Source organism: Branchiostoma belcheri, unplaced genomic scaffold (assembly GCF_001625305.1).
Source record: "Branchiostoma belcheri isolate BF01 breed outbred unplaced genomic scaffold, Haploidv18h27 scaffold69, whole genome shotgun sequence".
Lineage (NCBI taxonomy): Eukaryota > Metazoa > Chordata > Leptocardii > Amphioxiformes > Branchiostomatidae > Branchiostoma > Branchiostoma belcheri.
This window is the reverse complement of record NW_017804342.1, coordinates 867,601-891,192: the sequence shown is the minus strand read 5'-3', so window position 1 is coordinate 891,192 and position 23,592 is coordinate 867,601. Positions and strand designations below refer to the sequence as shown.

The 23,592-nt window shown below is 40.7% G+C and overlaps 3 protein-coding genes across 3 annotated transcripts in view; 2 read left to right on the top strand and 1 right to left on the bottom strand.

Annotated features, from left to right (window-relative positions):
- Positions 1-887: 887 nt before the first annotated feature.
- Positions 888-4,486, bottom strand: LOC109484244 (ran guanine nucleotide release factor-like). The gene is made up of 6 exons (XM_019787516.1): positions 4,275-4,486; positions 3,778-3,891; positions 3,279-3,383; positions 2,921-2,978; positions 2,429-2,529; positions 888-1,901 (listed from the first exon to the last, which is right to left on the bottom strand). Exons 1-6 carry the CDS (start codon positions 4,358-4,360, stop codon positions 1,787-1,789), a joined length of 579 nt encoding a protein of 192 aa, XP_019643075.1. The 5' UTR covers positions 4,361-4,486; the 3' UTR covers positions 888-1,786.
- Positions 4,487-4,904: 418 nt separating this feature from the next.
- LOC109484221 (serine/threonine-protein kinase PINK1, mitochondrial-like) lies at positions 4,905-11,482 on the top strand. The gene is made up of 10 exons (XM_019787480.1): positions 4,905-5,179; positions 5,669-5,826; positions 6,190-6,388; positions 6,756-6,944; positions 7,032-7,267; positions 7,656-7,835; positions 8,227-8,390; positions 8,943-9,073; positions 10,300-10,539; positions 11,068-11,482. The coding sequence occupies exons 1-10, from the start codon at positions 5,126-5,128 to the stop codon at positions 11,317-11,319; spliced, it is 1,803 nt and encodes a 600-aa protein (XP_019643039.1). The 5' UTR covers positions 4,905-5,125; the 3' UTR covers positions 11,320-11,482.
- A 5,308-nt stretch (positions 11,483-16,790) lies between these two features.
- The window catches only part of LOC109484110, a 10,363-nt gene continuing 3,561 nt past the window's right edge, over positions 16,791-23,592 (top strand). The window contains exons 1-6 of the mRNA XM_019787332.1: positions 16,791-16,921; positions 17,533-18,717; positions 19,869-19,955; positions 20,227-20,370; positions 20,647-20,887; positions 22,246-22,559. Coding sequence (XP_019642891.1) covers positions 16,867-16,921; positions 17,533-18,717; positions 19,869-19,955; positions 20,227-20,370; positions 20,647-20,887; positions 22,246-22,559 — 2,026 coding nt within the window. The 5' untranslated portion in view covers positions 16,791-16,866. The remainder of the gene's footprint in view (positions 16,922-17,532; positions 18,718-19,868; positions 19,956-20,226; positions 20,371-20,646; positions 20,888-22,245; positions 22,560-23,592) is intronic.

Here is a 23,592-nt window from a genome sequence, read left to right as displayed (position 1 = left end):
CAAGATCGTCTTCTCTGATGCACAAAAAACATCAATCTGACAACTGTTGATCAAAATCGCAAAATATAAGCATGCAGCATAGAACAAATGTGCGAGACACATACATGTACATTTGTTTTGTGCATTGCCTGTGTTTGTTGGCTTTGTCTGACAGTTTGGTCATGATGTTGCTGGTTCTAAGCCAAAACAGTGTCTGTAAGCCAATCACCGTGAACTATCAGCCGCAGGCTACAGACAAGCTATCATTAAGCTGTCATCACCTTTGGCTTTCACAAAGGTACTTTGGGCGTTTTCGACGACAAGGAAACGACCTACGGAATAGTACAATTGGCGATTGTTAAACGTTTCTTTACTACAGTAGTAAAGATGAAGCAATTCCAATTTCCTTCATGATGATGGTAACAGTTTTAGCAATGATGCAAGAGCTATACATCACTCAAAGGTCATGACCACAACATATGTCCAGATCACGACATACAAAAATCAGAAATCCAGATTGCAAAATCTAAAAAAGCTACCAGCAGCCACGTAATCTAGATTACATTAACAAGTCCTATTTGGGTATGAACCAAGAAAGTTACTCCATTTATCAAACCAGTCTACACGTTGCAGGGTGACATTTTTACATCATTTTGTGGTCTGGGTATATGACAGGGTGAACAGTTGAGTAACTTAAGGTCAAAGCTGTCAAAGGCCAGATATCATGGCCGCCTATATTCTAGTCACCACATATATATGTACAAGAAGTGCTTTGTACAGTAAGTTGTGCTGAAATCTTAAAATTGGCTGTTTTGATCCATATTTGTCACATTTGTAATTTATCACATAAACGTTACCATTCATGGATTATATTTATTCTCAATAATGATGACAACAAATAATATATAAATAAAGAATTATCAAGGGAGACCACAAATTGGCACAAAACTCATCAGTCTGTAATTATTCTTTCCAGGTTAAGATATAACTTATCCTTTAAAAACCAAACTGCTTCCAAAAAAATATATTACATTGTGGTTTTAACTCCTAAAACTTCATTGGCAACTTGCAGACAAACATATAATATAAACACTTCACACTTTGACAGGATTCTTTATGATACCATGTACTATGTATACTTATAACTTAAAACTATTGCATAGAACAACATCACTGATGAATTGGGAAGGCTTACAAAGCCTAAGATATAGTCAGGCCCCTAGAAGCTTCATGGCCAACACCTATATGTCAGGAGAATTCTGACCATCTTAATCCTGTTAATTTCTGCATGCACGGTATCATGGTTCTCTCTACTTACTAAGTAGAAGAGTATGAATTTTCGAGGCAGAGGCCGAATCAGTCAATGCAATGACTGTATCAGGCATTGTGTAACACACTAATCCCAACCCTATGTCAGAACGTACAGATGTTGGAATATACGAGTGTCAGAACATAGGGCTGTCTGTATCTATATATATATAGCCGGTATAACTGCCCTTCGGCGTAACACACCAGCTTCGCAGGCACACAGTGCGGCGGCAGCTGGCTACATTACACCAAACGACTTGTTACACCTAAACCTTGAACATCTAACTCTAAACATTGTTTAAAGCTATCTAATGATATCTGTCCCGTATCTATACATGACTTATTTAGAAGACTAGGCCACACGATATCATAGAGTGGTCAGAAGGCCAAAATGGCTGAGGACTGCCAAAGATGGATAAATCTAGTGAACTGTCTGACTGCCCATAAGGCTGGCGTGCTACTGGACTGAGTGAAGTGAAGGCCACACCAGATTGTCTATTTAAGCAAACAGGCCTTCATCGACTATCCTGAGTGTCTGTAGAACTGCCTTGAACTGGTCCAGAGTCCAGTCACTGTCCACTCCAGACTGCTGCTGGGCACTACTGCTCAATGGGCTGGACAAACAACAGCAAACATTATTAGGGTTATAATATACATGTTGTGTCTACTTAGACTGTTAGAGAGGATCCATTCCTCAGCAATGGCTATACTACTATATACATTTGTATTTTGATTTTTAGGTTCAGAAGAGGATTGATTGATTGGTTGATTGATTGACTGATTGATCGATTGATTGATTGATTGATTGATTGATTGATTGATTGATTGATTGATTGAGTGAGTGAGTGAGTAAGTGAGTGTGTGTGTAAATACACATAAAAACAGTTACTCAAGCAACTGGATATGAATTTGCTTGAGGAACCTTCACTTATGTCTAAAATACATTTGCTTCTTTTTTTCTGATTTGCCAAACAAAAAACTTTACATATACTATATATAGCTATTCAGGTTCTGAATTAACACCAAAATACTCCTATTTTGATGACAAGAGATGAAGAAATTCGTTGTCGCCCAAGTTGTTACAGTCTTCCCATTCATCTAACAGTGATGTTTAGTCATTGTATCATGTCCCTCAACTCACCTAATTTGTGTAGGGTCATTAAAGGTGACCAGTATGTCAGTGCCATGCTGGGGTAGTCTGAACAGGGCAAGATAGATATTCACACAGTTCCTGGCTTCCACCTGAGAAATGTTAGTGAAAAAAATCAAATCAATGTTTAAAGATTTTTTCCAACACATTGCTGTTAAATATTTACAATGTAAACTTCCTCTTGTTGTATCCAAGGTACTAAAGTAAATGTTTACTAAAAGTACTGCAATTTTTGGGTCACTTTGACATACAAGTTGCTTTCCCTGTCCTTGGTGCTAATTAACTCTGTCTGATCAAGCTATCCCTTTCCTTGGTGCTGAAAAAACTATAGTGCATTAATGGACTTCTGCTTGGATTTTGTTGTTGCTGAGCTAACAAGATGGCCAATTTCGCTCTATACAAAAGCATAGTAAAGCTCACTTGTCACTGGAAAAGAAACCAACATTGAACTATCACCAAGTATAGTAAACGCAGTTGACTCACTCCTTCATTGAACTTTGCCACCTGTTGTTTTCCTGATAGCAGCCAGGCCGTGCTGCATCTGGGCAGAGAAATAACATTGTCATTCAATAAGCACAAAATAATCACACATTGAAAGGCACTGTGTTTTCTCTGATAAGTGAATGTTTTGAGTACATCTTCAGCACACAGAAGAACATAGCATACTTATATGTAACAGTAGGGGTCAATCCTATCAGTCAAATCTTATATCTTGTACTAACCACACTTGCAAAACTGGTGGGTTACACATTACTGACAGACTGTTTATCAGTTATGTGTGATACAAAACTTAACAGCAATACAAACAAACAAACAAACAAACAAACAAACAAACACTCACTGATGCATGCCTGTCTGGTCCAGAGGGATCTGTTCTACACACTCTACCTGGCAGTGGTCTGGTCCAACAGCCTCATTACTGGAAGCAATGTCTTCAAAATGGTACCTACAGGGAAAGATGGGATAACTATTTAAATGTCAGTTGTCTATAAAGCTACTTAGTACAATTTTCTTTTTTCTTTTTAGTTTGTTTAGCAAACATTGCCTTAGAGAGCTGAAAGGGAATTTGTGAATGCAGGTCCACTTACTAGTACAGAAGATGAATTGACGTCCTGTTTAGTTTGTCAACTATTAGCTGTTATAATGGTTTTAAGAATTAACATTTGAAAAAAATGCTTATGACCATGAGAAATTTATTAAGGTGGAAAATATTTCATAGCTCAGATGTTCAAAATCATTGTAAATGTCATATTTTGGATATCAACTCTTTTAAGTTAAGAACTTTTCTCAATAGTTTTTATATTCAGGATAACACTGTGTAACCAGAACTGTATCCTTACTTTGCAGCCTGTTGATCTGGGACTTGCTGGAACTCTACAATCTCGATGATGAAGCTCTGGTCTGTGCAGGCGTGGCTGAAAACCTCCTGGTTGTCTGGGATGTCCCGTAGTAAGCTAACAGTGCAAATCAGTATCATGTTAAAACCATGATCATTTACATGCGGAAGGGGGCATCCAGGTAGAACATTACATGATGTAAAACAAATCAATTGGATAAATTCCCTAAAGACGTTTCAGAGATGTCTCCACTACTAGTGCTAGTATCCTTCAGCAGACTCACATACAGTTGTCTTTAGAGTCAAATAAGATTCCTCAGAGGCTGATGCATAATTTCAGACAATTATTGACATAAAAAGTTCTCCGGGGCTAGTGCTACACATGATCTTAGCTGTTGTTACGGTGTCTCTATAGATGATTACTGGCTTTCCTTTTCCACAAGCCCACATACTAGTATGGAACGGATTCAAAAACTCCCCTCCCCCTTCAACGATACGCACCTAACATCTTTCGCGTCCGGCGGCAGAAACGCGCACATCGCTCCGCCGTACAAGCCCTTCTCTTCCCCCTGCCCTTCTCCGCTCATAGCTGTATCTCACCGGTCACAGAACAAAACGATCGTCCAGCGATTAAATGCGTTTTTACAGACAAATTCAGGCTTACGTACACCGGTAGCGAAGAAAGTTTTCAAATTGTTGAAAGTTCAGAGGTCAACAGAATAGTCCACTCGTAAAATAGGGGAGTTCATTTCAAAATGTCTTTGGGCAACTACACAACTCTACAATAATTTTTATAGAGATAAAATCATATACGTATTGAAATAATTTGCATAATATGATGTTAGACGTATACATTTATGGCTTATTTTGACAGCAATTATTTTAAATATCTCCCCTATAAATGTAAATGCACTAGTCTAAAGATGGCAGGGAAAGATGAATAATATGGCCTAATATGTTGATGATACACGTATTTCAACGTGACACAAGATGATAAAGATTGAAAAATACACTTTAAATTTTTCTAAATTTTTGTCGTATTCAAGTGAATTCTACTCACATATTTTATGAACTGCATTATTTTGTTGATTACAAAGCAACATTTCATCGCCCTCATTCTCACCTTTCTTCCAAACGTCATCTCTATTTTTAGCCCCAAACAACTCGGACTGCGTAGGAACAAGTCGCTTGCCGTTGTTGGGCCGTTTTCTTGGGCCCCTTTGGGGCACCAAAGCCTCATTCTATCATTTTTGACGTCAAACGCGCTAAACTAAGAAGCCAAAGTGCCGGTCCCCGAGGTTACGAGCTTCCTTGCGGGGAAGCTCGGGCCAGTTTTGTGGGCCCAGCCTGGGATGGCCAAGGAGAGGCTGATGGGCGTGAAGAACCTGGTAGAACGGGCCGTACAGGTAAATATACCTGTCCAGTAACTCAGCCTGTATGTTTGGCTTTGGATTTATTGTGAAGAAATGCAGAAAGAAATGTAGCAGCTGTAAGTTATTTTGGAATTCTTTATTTTAAATGACAACTTTTGTCGAAACTATTTTCATGTCGTTCAAACTTGACCCAGTCATGTAAGATTTCAGCATACTACTATACTAACGTGTTAGTAATATTTGTGCTTGTCTGAGTTACAATTTTACTGTCATCAATGCCTAAAAGTAATGGTGAAAGGGGATTCTGACCTCTCCCCTCATACCTACTCACCCACCCTAGTTCAGTGAAAATCATTTTGCTCTTATTGACCAGCCTAACTACATAATTTAGTACACAACACACAGGAAACATAGATGTTATGATCATTTTTGTGTCAATATTTTTATTTGTTATTTTGCAAGTGATTTAAGCCATGTAATGTGAACATAACTCCAACTCTCCATCCCTCTGTCCCATCCTAGCTGGCCCGTGGAGTGGCCCAGGGCTCTCGGCAGACCCTCCACACCATCCGACACAGGGTCGAACAGAAGGCAGGGCTACACCAGGTACCAGGCAGACATCCACAGGCTGTCACTACTGTCACTACAACACAGCAACAAGCACCATCATTCTTTACCAGGTATGCAAGTTCTAGTCTCCACCATACTCCTTTACAGGCTGATTAAATAGTAGAAATTGGCCTAAAAAGAACGTAGCTGGCCAGGGGAGTTCGCTGGCCATAAATGGTCCAGTTTACTAAAATGTACGTACTAGTAACATTAACACCTTCAGAGACAAAGTTGGGTGGGGGTTGGTTGATTGTGGCCCCAGGCTAGGGCCGGCAGAGGTTCTAGCATGGCTCGGAATGACTCACCTGTGGTCAATCTGTAAGTACCCAACCAAGCAGGGCATTCCATTGGGGGATTGTAGGGGGAAAAATTATATATTGGTGTCTGTGCAGTCAGTTCAAGTCAGTGTTTCTTTTTCTTCTTTTTTTACCCAGAGTCCTGCTGCCGAAGCAAATCAACAGTCTTGCTGCCACCCTGCGTAGAAGCGCCGCCTTGCGCCTGCTGGCATATCGCAGCCCGTCTCACAACCAGATCCCCATCTTTGCCTTTGTGGGCCTGGCCTACGCCAGCGCCGTGTCAAACAGTGACAAAGAGGCTGAAGAACACTGTGATTCACTCTGTAAGGACATCAGGGTAGGTCATGACTTCATGTTGGTTGTTGTCAGTCATTCCAAAACTGTTCACAAGAACCAAATTTGGGAAGAGCTAAAGAACAATAAGCACCTGTCTTTGTAGCTAAGTAAGAAAATAGGAGATCATTGTATCACTTGCTTATGTTATGGTCAATCCTTGATTGGAATAATTTCTTGCAAAGTGTGTTACTTAATAGAAGGACAGTAACTTAGTCTAAATTAGAAGTAAGCACTTGTTTCTTCACCTGCACTGTCATGCAAGCCATCTTCTATCCTTTCATACCTAAACTAAGAAGGCATCCCTTCCCTGTTGAAGGCTGGTATAACTTGATAATAAAATACACTTATTTTCATACTTGTATTGTTAGGCCATCTTCCATCCCTTCATGCCCAAACTGCGAGGCTCCCTGTCCCTGCTGAAGCCAGGTAAAGAGTACCAGCTGGATGACTTTGCACTGGGAGAGTGTGTGGGACAGGGCTGTAACGCTGTGGTGTATGAGGCCAGTCTGAAGGATGATGGGAACAGAAACATGGAGGAAACAGAAGAACAGACACAGGTGATCCAGTTTACCTTTCACTTATCTGATGATTCTTTTTGAAACAGAAAGCTAAGGAGTCTAAAAACTCACCCTCTTTCCTAACAGGAGCCATCTAACAACAACAGTGTCATCCCTGAACCTGAGGAGCAGCCTGCCACAGGAGCTGTCAATCATCCTGCCACTTGCCATGGCGATTGCCCCTCCCTGGCAGTGAAGATGGTGTTTAACCTGGAGGTGGAGTCGTGCAGTCAGGCCATCATGCGGGAGATGAGAAGGGAGGTCGTACCTGCCAGACAGGTCAAGGTCAACGGGAGGATCATGGGAAGGGACTGGGAGAATGGGTAAGGAGGGGGCTTTTTTTGCAACTCCTCATGGTTGGAGCCATTAATGTGGTAGTATTATAAGGTTGCCCCAAAGTGATTTTGCTTAAACTGAATTTGCTCATTGCAAGGCCAGGCACCAGTCTTGTTAGGGTTACTGGAAGAGCATCTCTTCTACGCATTGATAGAGACACTACACCCAATAGACTGGAATGGTTTTGATCCACTGACACCAGGAAGGACCCCTACTCTTTCCATAAGTCTTTAACACTATTACTGAGCATATACATGTAAATGAAACTAGAGAGTCTAACAACATTCTTTGAAAGGTATTGCAGCTTGCATTCTTTTTATGCTGTGTAGTGGTTTGTGATATTTACATACATGTATTTCTTTCCTCTCTAAACAGGAACCGTGTGAAGAAGAAGCGTCTGCCGCCCCATCCTAACATCATCGAGATGCTGACAGTGTTTACAGACACAGTCCCCCTGCTGCCTGACGCCATGCAGAACTACCCAGCAGCCCTGCCCGCCAGGTTCAACCCCGAGGGCTTCGGCAGGAACATGACTCTCTTCATCGTCATGAAACGGTGAGGATTTTTATGTTTACCCTTTAGGCGTAACACACTAGTTTTGTTTATTAGATACAAGACCAGACTGCAAGGTTTGTATCACTCACATGGGGGAAGGACCCCTACTCTTTTTAGTCCGGTGGGGTCTTTGATAAATAACGTGAACTTCCGGTGTGGCTGCCCTCAAAAAGAGACCTCCAGCTTGATGTCCCACCTGAGAGGATGTCCCTAACTGATGCTACGTACTCATTTAGACAACAGGAAATAAGCGTAAAATGCCTTTCCAAAAAACAGTTTGGCCTGCTCCCTGGGATTCAAACCCAGAACCTTCAGAATCAACAATGCTAACCAGAAGATAGACCACCTTGCTGGTCTTACTTGAAGTTCTTCTATTTTTTGCACACAATAGGTACCCAGTGACACTGAAGGAATACCTTGAAACCAACACACCGAGTTCCAGGGTTGCCATGGCGATGGTTGCCCAGCTACTGGAGGGCGTGTCCCACCTGGTGGATCATGGGATAGCGCACCGTGACCTGAAGAATGACAACATCCTTGTGGAGCTCCATGGAGGTTAGGCACACTTTCTGACTTTAGATAAATTCTTTTGCAATAGAATAAAGTAGCTACAGGTTGCTGTACCTTTAGAAAGGAATGTCCACCTCTATGTTCTATCCTAAACTAGGAAATATTGGGTGCATATGCACCATATTACAGGTAAAATTGGAGCTGTGCAGGTTTTTCTGATGTCAACCTGCATTTAACTTGCACTGATCCATTTACTGGGTTTACATGGAACATACATGTAGGTGAATGTAGATTTTCATTAGCGGTACTGACTGTCTATGAAGAGTAATAGAAATAATAGCAATGGTTTCTGAACAGTTATTAATGTGATCCATGCTTCCTAAATTCTCCATGGTGGAGGTAAAATTTGTCTGGTGCAGGTAGTTTCCAATGTTACCTGCACCCATTGCAGGTACACAGAAAAAAGCATTTCGAGCCCAGGGACAGTGTAAACCCTATGCTCTATCATCCTGGTGAAATTGTTTTCAGCTTTTTTCATGAACTTTGATAGATTTATTGATGTCTGTATGTGACCCTTCATATACCCTCTCTATCCAGACTGCTGTCCCAGACTGATCCTGACAGACTTCGGCTGCTGCCTGTGTAACAATGACAACAGTCTCCAGGTGCCCTTCCCTCACTCAGAACTGGACACACGGGACGGCAACTCTGCACTTATGGCTCCAGAGGTAGGGGGCGCTGTGATCACAAGCACCTCTTGTATGCTATCACATTATAATGTAACAGTGGGGTTGTGTGGCGTAGCGGTAGTGTGTTCGGCCTTGAACCCAAGAGGTTCCGGGTTCGAATCCTACCTTGTCACCGATCTTGTGCCCTTGGGAAAGGCACTTTACACGACTTTCCTCACTTGACTCAGATGAAAATGAGTCTAAAATAGGCCTGGCAGGTAACATACTAGGGGAGTTGGTCCGCTTAAGGAGTACAAATTGTGGGGGCTGGTGTTTTATCTATCTATTTGGCCAATATTTACTCTTTCCAGCTGCTTCCAAAGCCTCGTAGAGGCTAGTACATAGTGTCTGCTTTCTTTGTCACCACCAGTGGAAAAAAATCAGCTCTACGATTCATTAAACTTAGCTTACATGCACAGTTTCAGACGTGACCTGCCAACATGTTTGCCCACTTGTCATTGTGATCAATCATTATAAGCCTTGAGGGAAAAATCTCAACCATGGCAGGGCAACAATGGAGCTGCGTTGCTGTCACATTCTTCAGGGGTCGACATACTAGTTTGGGGTGTTTTGGTTGAAGGTTTCTCCAAAGCCAACAGTCCATTTCGTATCCTCTGCAGACAATTTTGTCCACATTCAGGCATCACAATTTTGCATGTTTACATTTCAGTAACATTCATAATACTTTTGAGTATAACAGCAGTTTTGTAGGTTTCATTTTCTAATAGTGTTCAGGTCATTGACCCTCACAGTACAGGTGAAGGTGTAAACTGCTGACTAGAGGTTAAAGGACCAAATCAGTCATCAATGTCAAAAAAAATGTCATTCTGCCTGTGACAGAAAAAAAGATCACAAAGAAAAGATCAACATCATTTTCCTATAAATTATTTGTGATTGCATTACACATTTGAATATTTTGTGAAAGTAGCTACATATGTCAGCCCTATATGTTAGTACTGAAACTCCTTATTTCAATGAAAGTGTCATAATTCCTTGTAGTCTTTGTAGACTTCCATGTGACTAACTTATGAAAAATGATTCATAGGGACCTTGTTTGTGGTAGAAAATAAAGGAGTATCTAGCAGTTTGTTTTTAAAACAGCCATTGTTACTTTGCAATATAAGGCTGGGCACATGTTTGAGGTGTGTAAGATGTGAAAAAAAATGTTTGAACACAAGACCTTCGTGAATATTTCACAATTTAAGCATCTTGTTTTTGTATTACAGGTGGCAACTGCTGTCCCAGGGCCAAGAAACTTTGTTGACTACACAAAGTCTGACGTGTTTGCTGTTGGTGCACTGGCCTATGAGATCCTGGGTCAGCCCAACCCTTTCTACAAGAGTGAAGCTGGCACCAGATTGAACACCTGCACATTCAAGGAAGCTGACCTGCCCCCACTGCCCAGCTCTGCGGATGGGAAATTCTGCAACATTGTAAAACTACTGCTGAAGAGAGACCCTACACAGGTATGTGTAGAGTCTCTGTACTCTTACATGCCTTTTCTTCTTTTCAATCAGTGGGCACAATGCTAACATTGTGAAGAAAGTCTGTTCACATGAAAATAAACCTGCACAAATTTGGCTGAAAGGAATTCTAAGTAAACATTAGGATCAAAAGAATGTTTTTCGCTAGCTGTGGTGCCTGGTTTCAATGGCTGCTGTGTTCCCTCTCATGCCAATTAATTTCATTACCTTGCATCAAGGATCAAGAACTGGGTGTATAATTTGTGAGGTCTAAGGTCCTCAAAAATTGCAAGCTTAGGGTATATTTGTACAGATGTCTCCAAATGTTCTTTATTATGGTAAGGTAAATCTGGTAAGGAAGTACTCAAATGTCATTGGTGGCACAATCATTTTAACAATGTGTAACAGCTAACTACATGTACTTGTAAATGTTTGCTTGGATTGCCAATACATTGTACTGGCCATACTTGTATGTTCTCAGCATTTATCTTGTAAGGAAAGCCTGCTTACTTCATGTAACTTGTTTTACAGAGACCAAATGCCAGGGTGGCTGCCAACATGGTCCATCTCCTCATGTGGGATGGTGGTCACCTGACCAGTTCTAAAGATCTGATTGGTTGGCTTATGCAACTTTCAGCAATCACACTGCTTGAAAAGGTTAAGGGTCACAAAGTGAGGGGTCAGGGGTCAGATAACACTGAGCATCTGCTGAAAAGAGAGTTTTTGTGTAACGTAACTGTGGGGGAACTGATGGAGGCTTTCCATTTGCTCAGATTTTGTTGATCTTTTTGTTCTCAAGTTGCTACCTACACTGTAGCCTGGAGTCCAGCCTTGTTAGCTTTGGTCCGCTCCCCAAGATCCCCTAACCTACACAATGCATTTTCTGTAAAAAAAAAAAACAAGTCAGAAGCAAGCTTAAGGTATGAAAGAGCAGAGGGGAAATGACTTACTTAGATGCCTTTCAGCCTGGGAAGAAACTAGGAAACAAATCTGCAACTGCTACACATAACAGTTTTGCTTCATTGTTGGAGACAATATATGGTTCAGTTAATTGCTGTTGACAGGAGGTTGTACATTGTAGTATATAAGCTGCCTTTGAAAGCTATGAATGAAAACACATCAAAAGGAGAAATAAAAGTTGTCAAGCAAACAGTCTGTGTATGGTACTTCTTTATTAAGAACTGACATTATTTAGTGAATGCAATTTGCACAGTAAATGCAATTTGTATTCTGCAACACATTCTACATTCAGTATAAACATTCGGCATTCAACAAAATCTGATACATTCATGACACTCCTTTTAAATGCCTTTTGCATAAATGATAATGACAATACATTTTGCATGCATATAATTATTAATATTTTCGACGCCATTGACGTCATCATTGCTTTGCGATGGACATCCAAGATAAGATAATTATCTAGCAAGATGTTAAAAGACCAGATCGACTGGAAATATCCATCAATTCATTTACAAGTGCCAACAGTCATCTAGCTTATAGCATGCATGCTGAGCTTACTAGTCATTCTATCGAGTTAGTAAAGAAAGGTTTTATAACCATACATATGTGGAGGTGGGTAGGTCCCTACCTATACCAATGACTACTGACAAGAAATAATGAGTACATGTTTTTTTTTCTAATTTGTCCAGATAAATTTGTTGAGCTGGTATTGACTTCTTGTCATTTATTTCATACGTTTGCTATTGTTTATAGGAAAAGTACCAACTTTTTTCACCCACAATTTCAGCGTTGTAAAGTCCATGTTTATAATGATATTATTATGTCGACAATCCAACCGGGGGACTGTTAACGGCATCGCGCAGACCCTGGCGGCGCTGTCCCGGCTGGTGGGACCGGCGGTGAGCGCCAACCTGTTCCCCTGGACCACCGATAACGGTAGGGCGGCAGCTCACTGGCACGCACATCTCACAACAATCTCCAAGTTAACATGTGTAAGAATTTAGTTTCAACGGCAGTTTAAAAACGAAGGAAAAGTTACCGGTCGGTTCTCTGTCCCAGCCTTTTATTCTTTCCTTTGTTGCCAGGGCTGCCCTGGCCGCTGGATCACCACCTGTCCTTCTATCTGGTGGCCGTCCTGTGTATCCTCGTGGCGGTCCTCTGCGCAAGTCTACCGGCTTCCAGCAACCTGCCCAGGGCCGACAGTCTCACAGTATCAGAGGAGGGCGACGGAAGGGAAGAACCCATATTGGAAGGAAAATTGGATCAATCGTTGGACAAATAAGCAAAAAGCACCGTTATATTTGATCAATGTCGTCACTATAACATATAGAAACAGCACCTATTAATTAAGTCTGATGCCACAACGTAATTCTTAACAAGAGTCTTATAAATATATACAGTTTTTAGCTCTTAAGATGATTTTATTATTGTAATAACTAATTGCTTCTATGTTATGTCATACCTAAGGCCGTGTCTATGTGAAGTCACCCAAGGCGCTTTACATGTGGTTTACCTCGAAGCCGGTTTCAAGTGGCTCCATCTGAACGCTCCAAATCACATTGAAAGCGCCTCGATCCCAAGCCACTTCTAGAGGTGGTTTCGAATCGGTTTTCTTGCATCGCGATTTGCGTCTGAACGCAATGTGATTTCAATTTAACTTCGCCTGGTCATGGATTACGGGGTGATATTTCTGTATTTATATGCAATACCAACTTTAACGTGGCAGCAACTTAAAGAGCAGTAATGGTCAAATAATGTGTCCGTTCTAGGGCGAGCTTCACCGCCTCTGGCGGGACCACGTCGGCATTCGGCCGAGATACACTGGGAGCAAGTATATCAGAAGACTGTGGATTGTTGAACTCCACGGCCGTGCTCTTCATCACTATAATGATGAACTCCACGGCCGTTGAGTTCATCGATATTGTGATGAACTCAACGGCGATTCTGTCACTAATAGCGGCGATTGGCCGTGAAGATCACACTTGTACACAAAAACGAGCTTTGTAGCGTCAAAGTTGACCTTTATTCGCTAGCTAAGAACTCATTTTGGCGTAGGTTTTCGAACTGTATGGGGGTTTCCGTGATACCGCTAATCCCATCTACTTCCGGGTCACGGCTTACGAGGTTCGGTTACTAGTATATTACACGCCGAAGAGCGAAGGAAACGTTGCGGCGTGAAATTTCATGAAGAAAAGCTCTTAAAAAGCCGCGCCTATAAGGTTTTGCAACTTCTTCCCAAAAATCCAATTACGCTTTGGCGAGTATATTAGGGTCTGCCCTCCGTGTCTATCATATAAATGATACACGTAAACGTCGGGTCGTCTTCGAAGTACCTTTTGTATCATTTCAATGATACGTGTAACTACCTAGGTTTTCCAAATTCGGACTGACTTCCAATATAGTAACCCCACTATCATATCTACGCATGTGTGAGACGGGTACACTGTACCAGCAATCATTTAAATAGCCAATAGAAGAGTTACCACTTGGCTCTTAAAAAGCTTGTTCAGAATGATTGGCTAGGTGTATTTGAGCTTGACAAACTTTCTCTGTCCACAAGAGATACGGTCTTGTTTGTTTTTGTTTGTTTGAGCCTTTATTTCAACTCGATCTGTAACAGTGTTACATGCTCTAATCGGCCGCTATTTCGGCCGCTTTTCATAGAGGTCGAGCGTGGAGGAGTGTCAGGGGGTCATAACATAAATACTACTTGCTCACAAATGAAAACAAAGTAATATCGAATTCCTCCTCGATCGTCAACAGCTTCTCCCCTCCAAGCCATAATATCTAGTTTCTGTGTCACTCACGACTATACTCTAACGTATATTCCGGTTTTGACAAAGAGAATCTGCACAGAACACACTCCTCGAACAAACTAATTGACTCACTGAGTGAATAACTGTTAACCGACACGTCAAAAGCGTCAGAGAAATTAAAAATATGCACGCTTGTGTACTTTGTCCGAAAACAGGTAGGTGGCGCTTTCGCCAGCTATATGACATCACTCCTTTGCCACCTGTCACCGGTGAGTGCGTTGACGTACGACGCCCAAACTTTCAGAGATGGTGGAGAAGATCATATTCTTTTCTTTGATAGATTATTTTATTAATACATTATAGTTAAGGTCTCATTCATGTATTACTCCGAGTGTACCCCTTAAAGAGTACCAAGTGAAAAAGTAAACGGCTATATGAAAGTGTGTTTTTATTGGTGAGAATTTTCTTTTTAGCCAACCAAATGGATCTAAAATGTCAAAGTAGTGAAAGCTTGTTTGTAACTGAAGAGATTAGCACGTAGCGCTAGGTCGGATGTGGACAGTCCAGTAATGCGGTCTTGGTTTTGTAGTGCAGGAGGGCCTGGTGCGGGTAGCTATAAGTTCCTAAGACACACTTTAAGTAAATGGGAAAATAAACAACTACACATGAAGATAAGTGAAAGTAGTAAAGTTGTAAAGTCAACTGCCACCGAGCTCATCTGAATTTCATGTTGAACACAACTTTATTAGATTTTTCAACGCGTCCAGTCTACTGTCATTCTGTTACATAATGCATGAGCAGAAAGTTCCGTATGTTCCATATACGTCTTGTAGTCTTGACAAGTGACTCAGTTCAGAGTTGCCCGTAAAATGGTAAACTACAAAGGTTGTTGTAATAAATCTTGAGATAAAAAAAACTCTTGATACCTGTTTAATGATACGTATTGAGATCACATATATGGCAGTACAGCTGTCACAGTTTTCTTAAGTTTTCAGTGTTCATGTTAAGTTCATGTTAAGTTAATATAAACCCTAAATAGTACAGATACAATATAAGCCAAGAGGAAAACTCTCAAAGACTCATTTAAAAAAAGGGAAATATTCTTAAAAAGCTTGTTATTTTCAAAAAAGAATAAATCTCGAGATAAAGACGACCCGACTTTTGCGTGTATCATTTATATGATAGACACAGAGGGCAGACCTTTAATCGCCTTTGCGAGAAAGAGTACTCGCCAAAGGGTGAAGGGATTTTTTATCGTCTCACACATGCGTAGATATGATAGTGGGGTTACTATATTTGAAGTCAGTCCGACTTTGGAAAACCTAGGTAGTTACACGTATCATTGAAATGATACAAAAAGCACTCCGAGGACGACCCGACGTTTACGTGTATCATTTATATGACAGACACGGAGGGCAGACCCTAATATACTCGCCAAAGCGTAATTGGATTTTTGGGAAGAAGTTGCGAAACCTTATAGGCGCGGCTTTTTAAGAGCCAAGTGGTAACTCTTCTATTAGCTATTTAAATGCTTGCTGGTACAGTGTACCCGTCTCACACATGCGTAGATATGATAGTGGGGTTACTATATTGGAAGTCAGTACGAATTTGGAAAACCTAGGTTGTTACACGTATCATTGAAATGATACATAAGGTACTTCGAAGACGACCCAGTGAAGACGACCCGACTTTTGCGTGTATCATTTATCTGATACACGCGGAGGGCAGACCTTTAATCGCCTTTGCGAGAAAGAGTACTCGCCAAAGGGTGAAGGATTTTTTGGAAGAAGTTGTGAAACCGTAACGGCTTTGCAAAGGTCACCTTTCTAGTTGATGATTATTTTATACTTATGTTTAAATCATGTGATTTCTGTATCCCACGTACTCATGCATGGTGTCCTATCAGCCTATATGGGTGGGCGACAATATTTATACACTTCTATGCACTCCGAAGAAGCCTGACTTTTACCCGTATGATTGCAATTATATACACGGGAGACGATTTTGCAACGATTGAGATTTTTAAAGTCGGACTGTCTTCATGCTGTCTAACAACAATTTTGGTCATTATGTAATTTTCGGGGCGCAATGTGATTCAGGTGAAAGTCGTGTTGTCGTCGACGTGTTTGCCACGATACAGGCAAAATGTAGCGTACTCGTTTTTACACATGTGCATACATGTCAGTGGCTCGTTCAGTTGAAGCAAAAGAGCCATATATATAATTCTTGAGCATTATTTCCCGAAAGGGTGAGTATTGCGCAGTACACTGCCCTTGGCTTGGCAGCGGCCCTTCGCCGGGTAATGACGTCGCTGGACGTGACCCGGAAACAGATGCAACCAGATACCGCGAAACCCCCATAGGGTGCGTATTTTGACGGAAATCCAATGGCGGAAACCTCGCCGAAAAATGGAAATGAGTCAACTTTGACGCTACAAAGCTCGTTTTTGTGTACAAGTGTGATCTTCAAGTGAACTACCCGAGGTTCCCTGACTTGTAAGGATTACAACGACATATATTTCAGCCTGGCTTTCCCGATTCTGACTGCGCTATGATAAATTCTGTGAACCATGCTAAGGACTCATTTCGGCGGTTAACACAGGCAAACAATAATGACAAAAATGGCTGCCGCAAGAAGTTTGGACAACACTTACTCTAACGAAGAAGGTAAAAGAATCATTTGTTATCTTTCTACAGCATTCATATGCTGAATAAATTATTTATTACCATTTAGTGAGGATAAATTTCCACAAAATGGATGGTATTATAAGCAAAAAAGAAATGTTCCATACAGGTCAAAGTTCATTTGGAAAAGTTGGTGAAGATACATACATGTATTACGTTTTTTCGAAAATAATGAGGTTTAGGTTGCACTATTTCCCCCATGAATAGCTGAAACATTACTGTCAATCCACCACCACAATAAAGTGGCCGATGAATTGTATTGCTATAAGAATACAATGTAAGCGATAAACATTACAAAATGTAGTCCACTGCCTTGAAGAAAATGAATTACCCTCCATTACAAAGGCATGTTTGTCAAAGTGGCACATACAGAATATACAATTAATAATAATATTTTATAATTATGTATCCTGGACTACTATTATGAGACTTTGGTGTTCTTTTCTTTTTAAAAAAATGAAGTCTTTAAAACAATCACTTAATATATATAATTACAAGTACATGCTTTTACTAAGTTTTAGCATTTAGAAGGGACACTGTTCATCATTTTGAAATGAGTTTAATAACTTACATCATACAAATCTTCCCCACAGATGAGTCTGCTGTCTTGCTGGTCCATACTGAGTATGGCAAAGACAAAGTTGGAAGCTCATTCCTACACAGACAGGTCGCAGAAACAATCAGGGAGTCAGAACCAGACATATCTGTGTTCAGTACTGTTTTACATGCAACTGAAAAGGACAAACAAGATGCACAACAAGATGGAGTGGAGCTGATACTGCCTAAAGTTGAGCCAGGTGACCCAAGGACTGACCCAACACCAGACTGGCTGACATTTGATCATCGTTCCAAATACCCAGATCTTCCTACAAAGGTAAGAAGCATTGTGGGACATGCTGATGTCACAAGTAGGGCTGCACTAAACATAAAACATGACCGTTGCCCAGAAGCAAAAGTCGTTCTTATTTATAATGACACATCAAAAGATACTCAGGGGAATGAGAAGGTTGCTACTGTAAATAACTCTGCCCTCCAAAATGCACAAGAAGCTGATGTGGTCTTCTCTGTTGGAAACAAGGTATTTGATCACTTTGAGAACCAGTTCAGAGCTATAACTGACAAGAAGCCAAAGCATTTTGAGTTTCTACCAAGACCATCCAAGAAGTTTGAGCACACAAAAGCAATCTACAAAGAAACTAAGACACTGGCAGTCCTGTCTATTGGTAGAGTGAAGAGTGTCCACAATCTGAAGGGACATGATCTTGTTGTCAAAGCCTTAGACATTGCAGCTGTAAAACAAAATATGGAGTGTGGTATTAGAGGCATCAATGAAGAAGACTTCCAAGCAAGTGATAAGGACATTCTTAAGACACATTTCAAGACAACACATTTGAAGCGAACCCTTCATCCGTATGGAACACTGACAGACCTTCACAATGACATGTTGAAGGCCCACCTTGTGTTGATACCTTCTGAAGAAGAACCATTTGAACTTGCAGGACTAGATGCTATTGCTGCAGGAATTCCTGTCCTTGTTTCCGATAAATCAGGACTTGCAGACTTCATGACCAAGATATCACCAGAGTTCTGTTATTCTGTTGTCAACATTGAGGGAAATGATGAGGACAAAGTAAAGCAATGGGCCAAGCGTATCGAACAGTCACTGAGTAACTGTGAGACAGAGTTTGAAAGAGCAGCAAGATGTCGGGACAAGCTTCTGTCAGTAAAGTACTGGGAAGAGTCTCATCAGCAGCTCATCTGCAGCTGTATACAGACAGGTGAGTAGTATGCTGGATAAGGGCTCTCACCAGCAGTTTTTCCCTCAGGTTTCCTGCCTAACTGCTTATATATGCCCAGGCCAGGTACTAGCCCATTGCTCCTCTCCGTCAGGTTCCTCCAGCCAGCTCTATCAAGGGCAATAGTCTCTGTTTTGCTTAGGGTAAGCCCCAGGGTAAGCCGCGTGTGTCTTTAGTATACGAAAGGCTTACCACCAGGAGTTCCAAACCCCTAGACCCCGGGGAAGACCACCCAAGAGGTGGAAAGACCAGATTCAGAGTGACACGCGGCTTACCCTGGGGGTGTTTGCTGGTCTTCACATCACATGCCCAAAAATTTAAAACCATCTGAGCCTTCTAGTGCATATCTTGTCCATGGTTTATTCTGCCCCCAGTTGAGACCGGATTTCTGCATCTGGGATGCGGTCCCGCAGGGTGATACAGAGTATCGCTCTTAAGCATCTCATTTCAAAGGATAACAGGAGAAGTTCATCTGATTTTTTCAGGGTCCATGTTTCACATGCATATGTAGCAATTGGCAGAATAATTGTGCTTGCATGGAACAGCCGTACTTTGAGGTTTTTGTTAATATCCCTTCGGTTCCAAATTGAATTTCATGATCTTTTTTGCTCCTTTGATTTCCTCCCTCATTATCGGTGGGCCTTTGTATTAACTGGGGCATCAGGGATTTCTTCTAAATCCTCTTCCTGGTGTGGGAACTCATTGTTCAGATGCATCTTAAAGTGTTCTTCCCAAGTGTGTGTGTATGTGTATGTGTTGTGTGTGTGTGTGTGGGGGGGGGGGGTACACTGTAGGCTCAATGCGAGTGCCTATAAAACACATATAGGGGGTTTCAGGGCATGCTGTCCCTAAAAATCTTGGATTTTTAAATCCCAATTGTCCACATTTTGGGAGTCTAATCATAGCATTTAGAGTGGGTTTCTGTAGTCCTTTGGATGTTTTTATACCATTTTGATTGACAGGTTTTATGATTGACAGGTTGATGGATTGGTTTTAATTTTTTCCTGTCATATTAAGCAAAATTAAGTGGTTGAAAATTTTTGCTGTCAAGTGCCCTATGCTGATAAATGATATAAGTATATCTCCTTTGCTGGTCAAGCTCATTGAATATAAATGTATTTTTTATCTATCAGATGACAGAACACAACAGTCATCTGAAGTCAAGATAGGAAGTGCACCCCCCGTATCATTAACTGATAGCAGAAAACCATTGCAGTCAGGTAAGATATTGGAGCAATTTCTTTCAGATAGTATGGAAGGCCAAAAGTATAATGTACAGTATTATGGATTTGGGGTTACTGTAGGCCAGTGCAATTTGGCAAAAAATTCAAAATTCAATTTGTGTCTGCTGTTACCATTTTTAACTGTGCTAAATGTTTAAAACTTAAACCACACATATTATGCAATGAAATCTACCAGCAGTCAATTTGAAAATGGACTAGTTAATCAGTTTGAGTCATACAGTCATGTACTGTATACTATTTTAACCAGGTGGGTTGTCCAGAGAGGCAGGACATTCTTCAGATAAAATAGACACTGTGACTGAAAGGGCCAATCAGTCTTGGACTGAAACGACAGAAACACCTGCCCAAGGAGCTTCAATTTTGTATCAAGCAGCTATACCTCACCTTGTTGGTATGTTTATGAGGTTTTTATAACATCATGATCATTATGACTTTAAAAAAAATTCAAGATTATCAAACAAGCAAATCATAGTTTATGAAAATTTCTTATTGAGGAATACAACATAATGTCAAATTATTTTAAGTACAAAGAAAACTGTTATTCTACCAGTCCTGTAAAATTGAATATTATCTAAAATACAGTTACTACATGCACCATTGCTTGGCGTTAAACATCAGAATGTAAAAAAATCTTCAGTAAAGTTGACATCTCTTCTATACCATCTAGAGCATTCCAAAATCGCGTCGCTGCGTAACACGGTAAAACTCCGCCTCACCAACCTGCTCCACGATAGGCCTGGAGAGACGTTTAACCTCCTCTTAGTTGGACTGCCAGGCTCGGGCAAATCCTCCTTTATCAACTCGATGATCATGGCCGTCACTGGAAGTTGGAGTGATGTGGCCCACTACGGTGCAGGGAACAGAACTGTGACGAGACGCCTGGAGAGAATTGTCATGTTTGATGATAAGTAAGTCGTGTTTGTTTCATGAGACGATGCTCAATTGATCAATCAATTCGCGCACTAATTATGATATTTTGGCCTCTGCCAAGCAGTGCGGATCGACGGGGAAATAGTAGAAACTGGCCAAAAAAAGAATAGTATACCAATTGCAAGTACAAGTGAGTTAGCAGGCCAAGGTACATTTGTCGACCCATGGATTGGGTGAGGCAAAATGTACTCTCTAGTCGACCAATTACATGTTATATCTCTATTTGGGTAATTTCTACTCTTCCCAGCGACCTCCCGAAGCCTGGTAGAGGCTAATAATATTTAAAGAAATAAGGTCCATTATGGTGATATTTTCCTTATTGAGCTGCTACGACGCATACCAAAAGCCCCCAATTCCAGGCTACAAGAAGAACTTAACAAATTTAAGTAAATAGTATGAAGATATTTACATGTACCTCCATGAAAAATGGAGGTATTGTTTTGGCGTGTCTGTGTTTCCGCACAATTTTGTAGTCAGCATAACTTCAGAACGCCTTTATGGATTGTGATGATATTTGGTTTGTTGGTCAGTCTTAGGAAGACGAAGGTCAAGGTCAAGTATGGGCCTCCTGGTGGATGACCTTGGTACTGCAACAGAACTTTCGGTTTTTGTATCTTTTGTCCTGAACATGCTATGGTCTTGATTTTTTTATGACAGATAGCTTATCCTGACAGGAATAAGTGGCGTGTGTTTGGTCCCCCTAGCAGCTTGTCCTGGAACTGCAGGAGACTTTCTGGCAAAATCTTTAAAAGCCAATAAGTCCAGAGTGGAATGACATATTTTCATCATTTTTGGTATGAAGGTAGCAGAAAGAGAGTTGTGCATAATTAAATGCAAATATTAATTTGGACTTGATTTGCATAATTTGGGAGGAAATTCTATAATCACACTGTTTTATATAATAGTACTGTTATACATGTAATCTATTTATCTTGTGGCAGGCGGAACATCAACAGATACCAATTATGCAAATGATGACCTAATTTGCATAATTATGTCAAAATTCTGTGACTTTTTTAATTGGTGAATGATGGGAATTTTATACCTTGTGACGTGTTAGTTACTTAAAGGCTAGCACCACTATACATATATTATGTAAATGTTGAGGTCATTTGCGTAATTAATGAAGACCTGTTGAAATGAAGTATGACAAAGGAGAGGACGTTTACACGAAAAATATTGTCATTTGAATTTAGAAAACCATAAATTAAACTAGATTATGCTAATTGCGACCTTATTTCCATAGTCAATGTCAGAGACAAATAAAAAAACATTTACAAAAACTCATATATTTCATGGAGGTATGAGATCTCCGAATTCTTGTTTCCTCATGCAGTTGCAAAGAAGTACACGAACCACACCCAATGCCTGACTACAAGAAGAACATCGTCTTCTGGGACTGTGGTGGCTTTCCTAATGCCATGGATGAAGTGTACTCTACGATCGTCTCACTGGCACTTGACGGCCGCATACCACCCGGCACCAATATGGAAGAATGCATGGATCAAACCCCGGATCAGCTCCGAAGGAGGTTCAGCCGAGTAGATCGCAAGGTGACGTTTGACCGGATCGTTTTCATCTTATCAGCAAGCCAAAACGTTCCGACCCACCTGGTGGAAGCTGTCAAGTCAGGAGCTCGGCAAGGCCACGGTAAAACTCTTCATTACCTCCATAAAAAAATGTAGGTATTGTTCTTGGCCTGTCGCCTGTCTGTGTGTGTGTGTGTGTGTGTGTGTGTGTGTCTGTGTTTCCGCACATTTGTAGTCAGCATAACTTCATAACGCCTTTATGGATTGTGATGATATTTGGTCTGCTGATAAGTCTTACGAAGACACAGGTCAAGGTCAAATATGGGCCTCCTGGTGGATGACCTTGGTACTGCAGCAGAACTTTTGGTTTTTGTATCTTTTGTCCTGAACATGCTATGGTCTTGACTTTTTGCTGACAGATAGCACAAAAGCCATAAGTACAAAAACGCTTCGTCTGGATCGCCTCAAATGCTTCCTATACATTCCCCTCCGTATCGCTATTTCGTAATCTAAAAATATTGACTGTATATGATATAAATATTCTACAAGCTTCTCTCTTCGTCCGTAAATAATTAATGATAGATAGTTCTTGCATACCAAACCAATTCAAATTTTTTTTTTACACTTCAAGATTTTCATCAATATGGCACCAGGAAACAGAATAAGTTGAGACATATCCATGCAAACACTCAGCAAAGAATGTTCTCCTTGATGTTCAGGTGTCCACAAATTAGGAATTGTTTTGAGAAAAAAATTGCAAAACTGCAAATCAATGTTAAGATTTAGGAACATGTTAAAACATTGTCTACTAAACAACCACTCATCTGAATAATTTGCTCTTCATTTTTTCATTCCTGTTGTGTAAATTTTCAGTTGTATTCAGTACTACTGAGTAGTATACATTACTTCCATGTCCTTTTATATTTTTGTCCATTTAGCATTGCGTTTGCTTATGCACCAATCTGAATCAGTTATATCTAGCTTTTATCTAGTTCATTTATAATGTTAGTTTCATGATTGATATTTCCTAATTTTTAGGGAGGGTTACATTATACAAGCCTTATAGGCTTCTTTCCTCCTCCAGCACACAGTTTGTTTCCTTTGTTTTGCATATTTGTTGATTGATGTTCGTCTTTTTATTTGTACAAATAAAT

Excerpts from the sequence above, each read along its gene's own strand:
- LOC109484221 (XM_019787480.1), top strand. The coding sequence starts at position 5,126 with ATGGCCAAGGAGAGGCTGATGGGCGTGAAGAACCTGGTAGAACGGGCC. Across the intron at positions 6,389-6,755 it reads CACTCTGTAAGGACATCAGG|GCCATCTTCCATCCCTTCAT; the intron begins GTAGGTCATGAC and ends TTGTATTGTTAG. Across the intron at positions 10,540-11,067 it reads TGAAGAGAGACCCTACACAG|AGACCAAATGCCAGGGTGGC; the intron begins GTATGTGTAGAG and ends CTTGTTTTACAG.
- LOC109484244 (XM_019787516.1), bottom strand. The coding sequence starts at position 4,360 with ATGAGCGGAGAAGGGCAGGGGGAAGAGAAGGGCTTGTACGGCGGAGCG. Across the intron at positions 2,979-3,278 it reads GACCAGACAGGCATGCATCA|ATGCAGCACGGCCTGGCTGC; the intron begins GTGAGTGTTTGT and ends TTCTCTGCCCAG. Across the intron at positions 2,530-2,920 it reads TGGCAAAGTTCAATGAAGGA|GTGGAAGCCAGGAACTGTGT; the intron begins GTGAGTCAACTG and ends AACATTTCTCAG.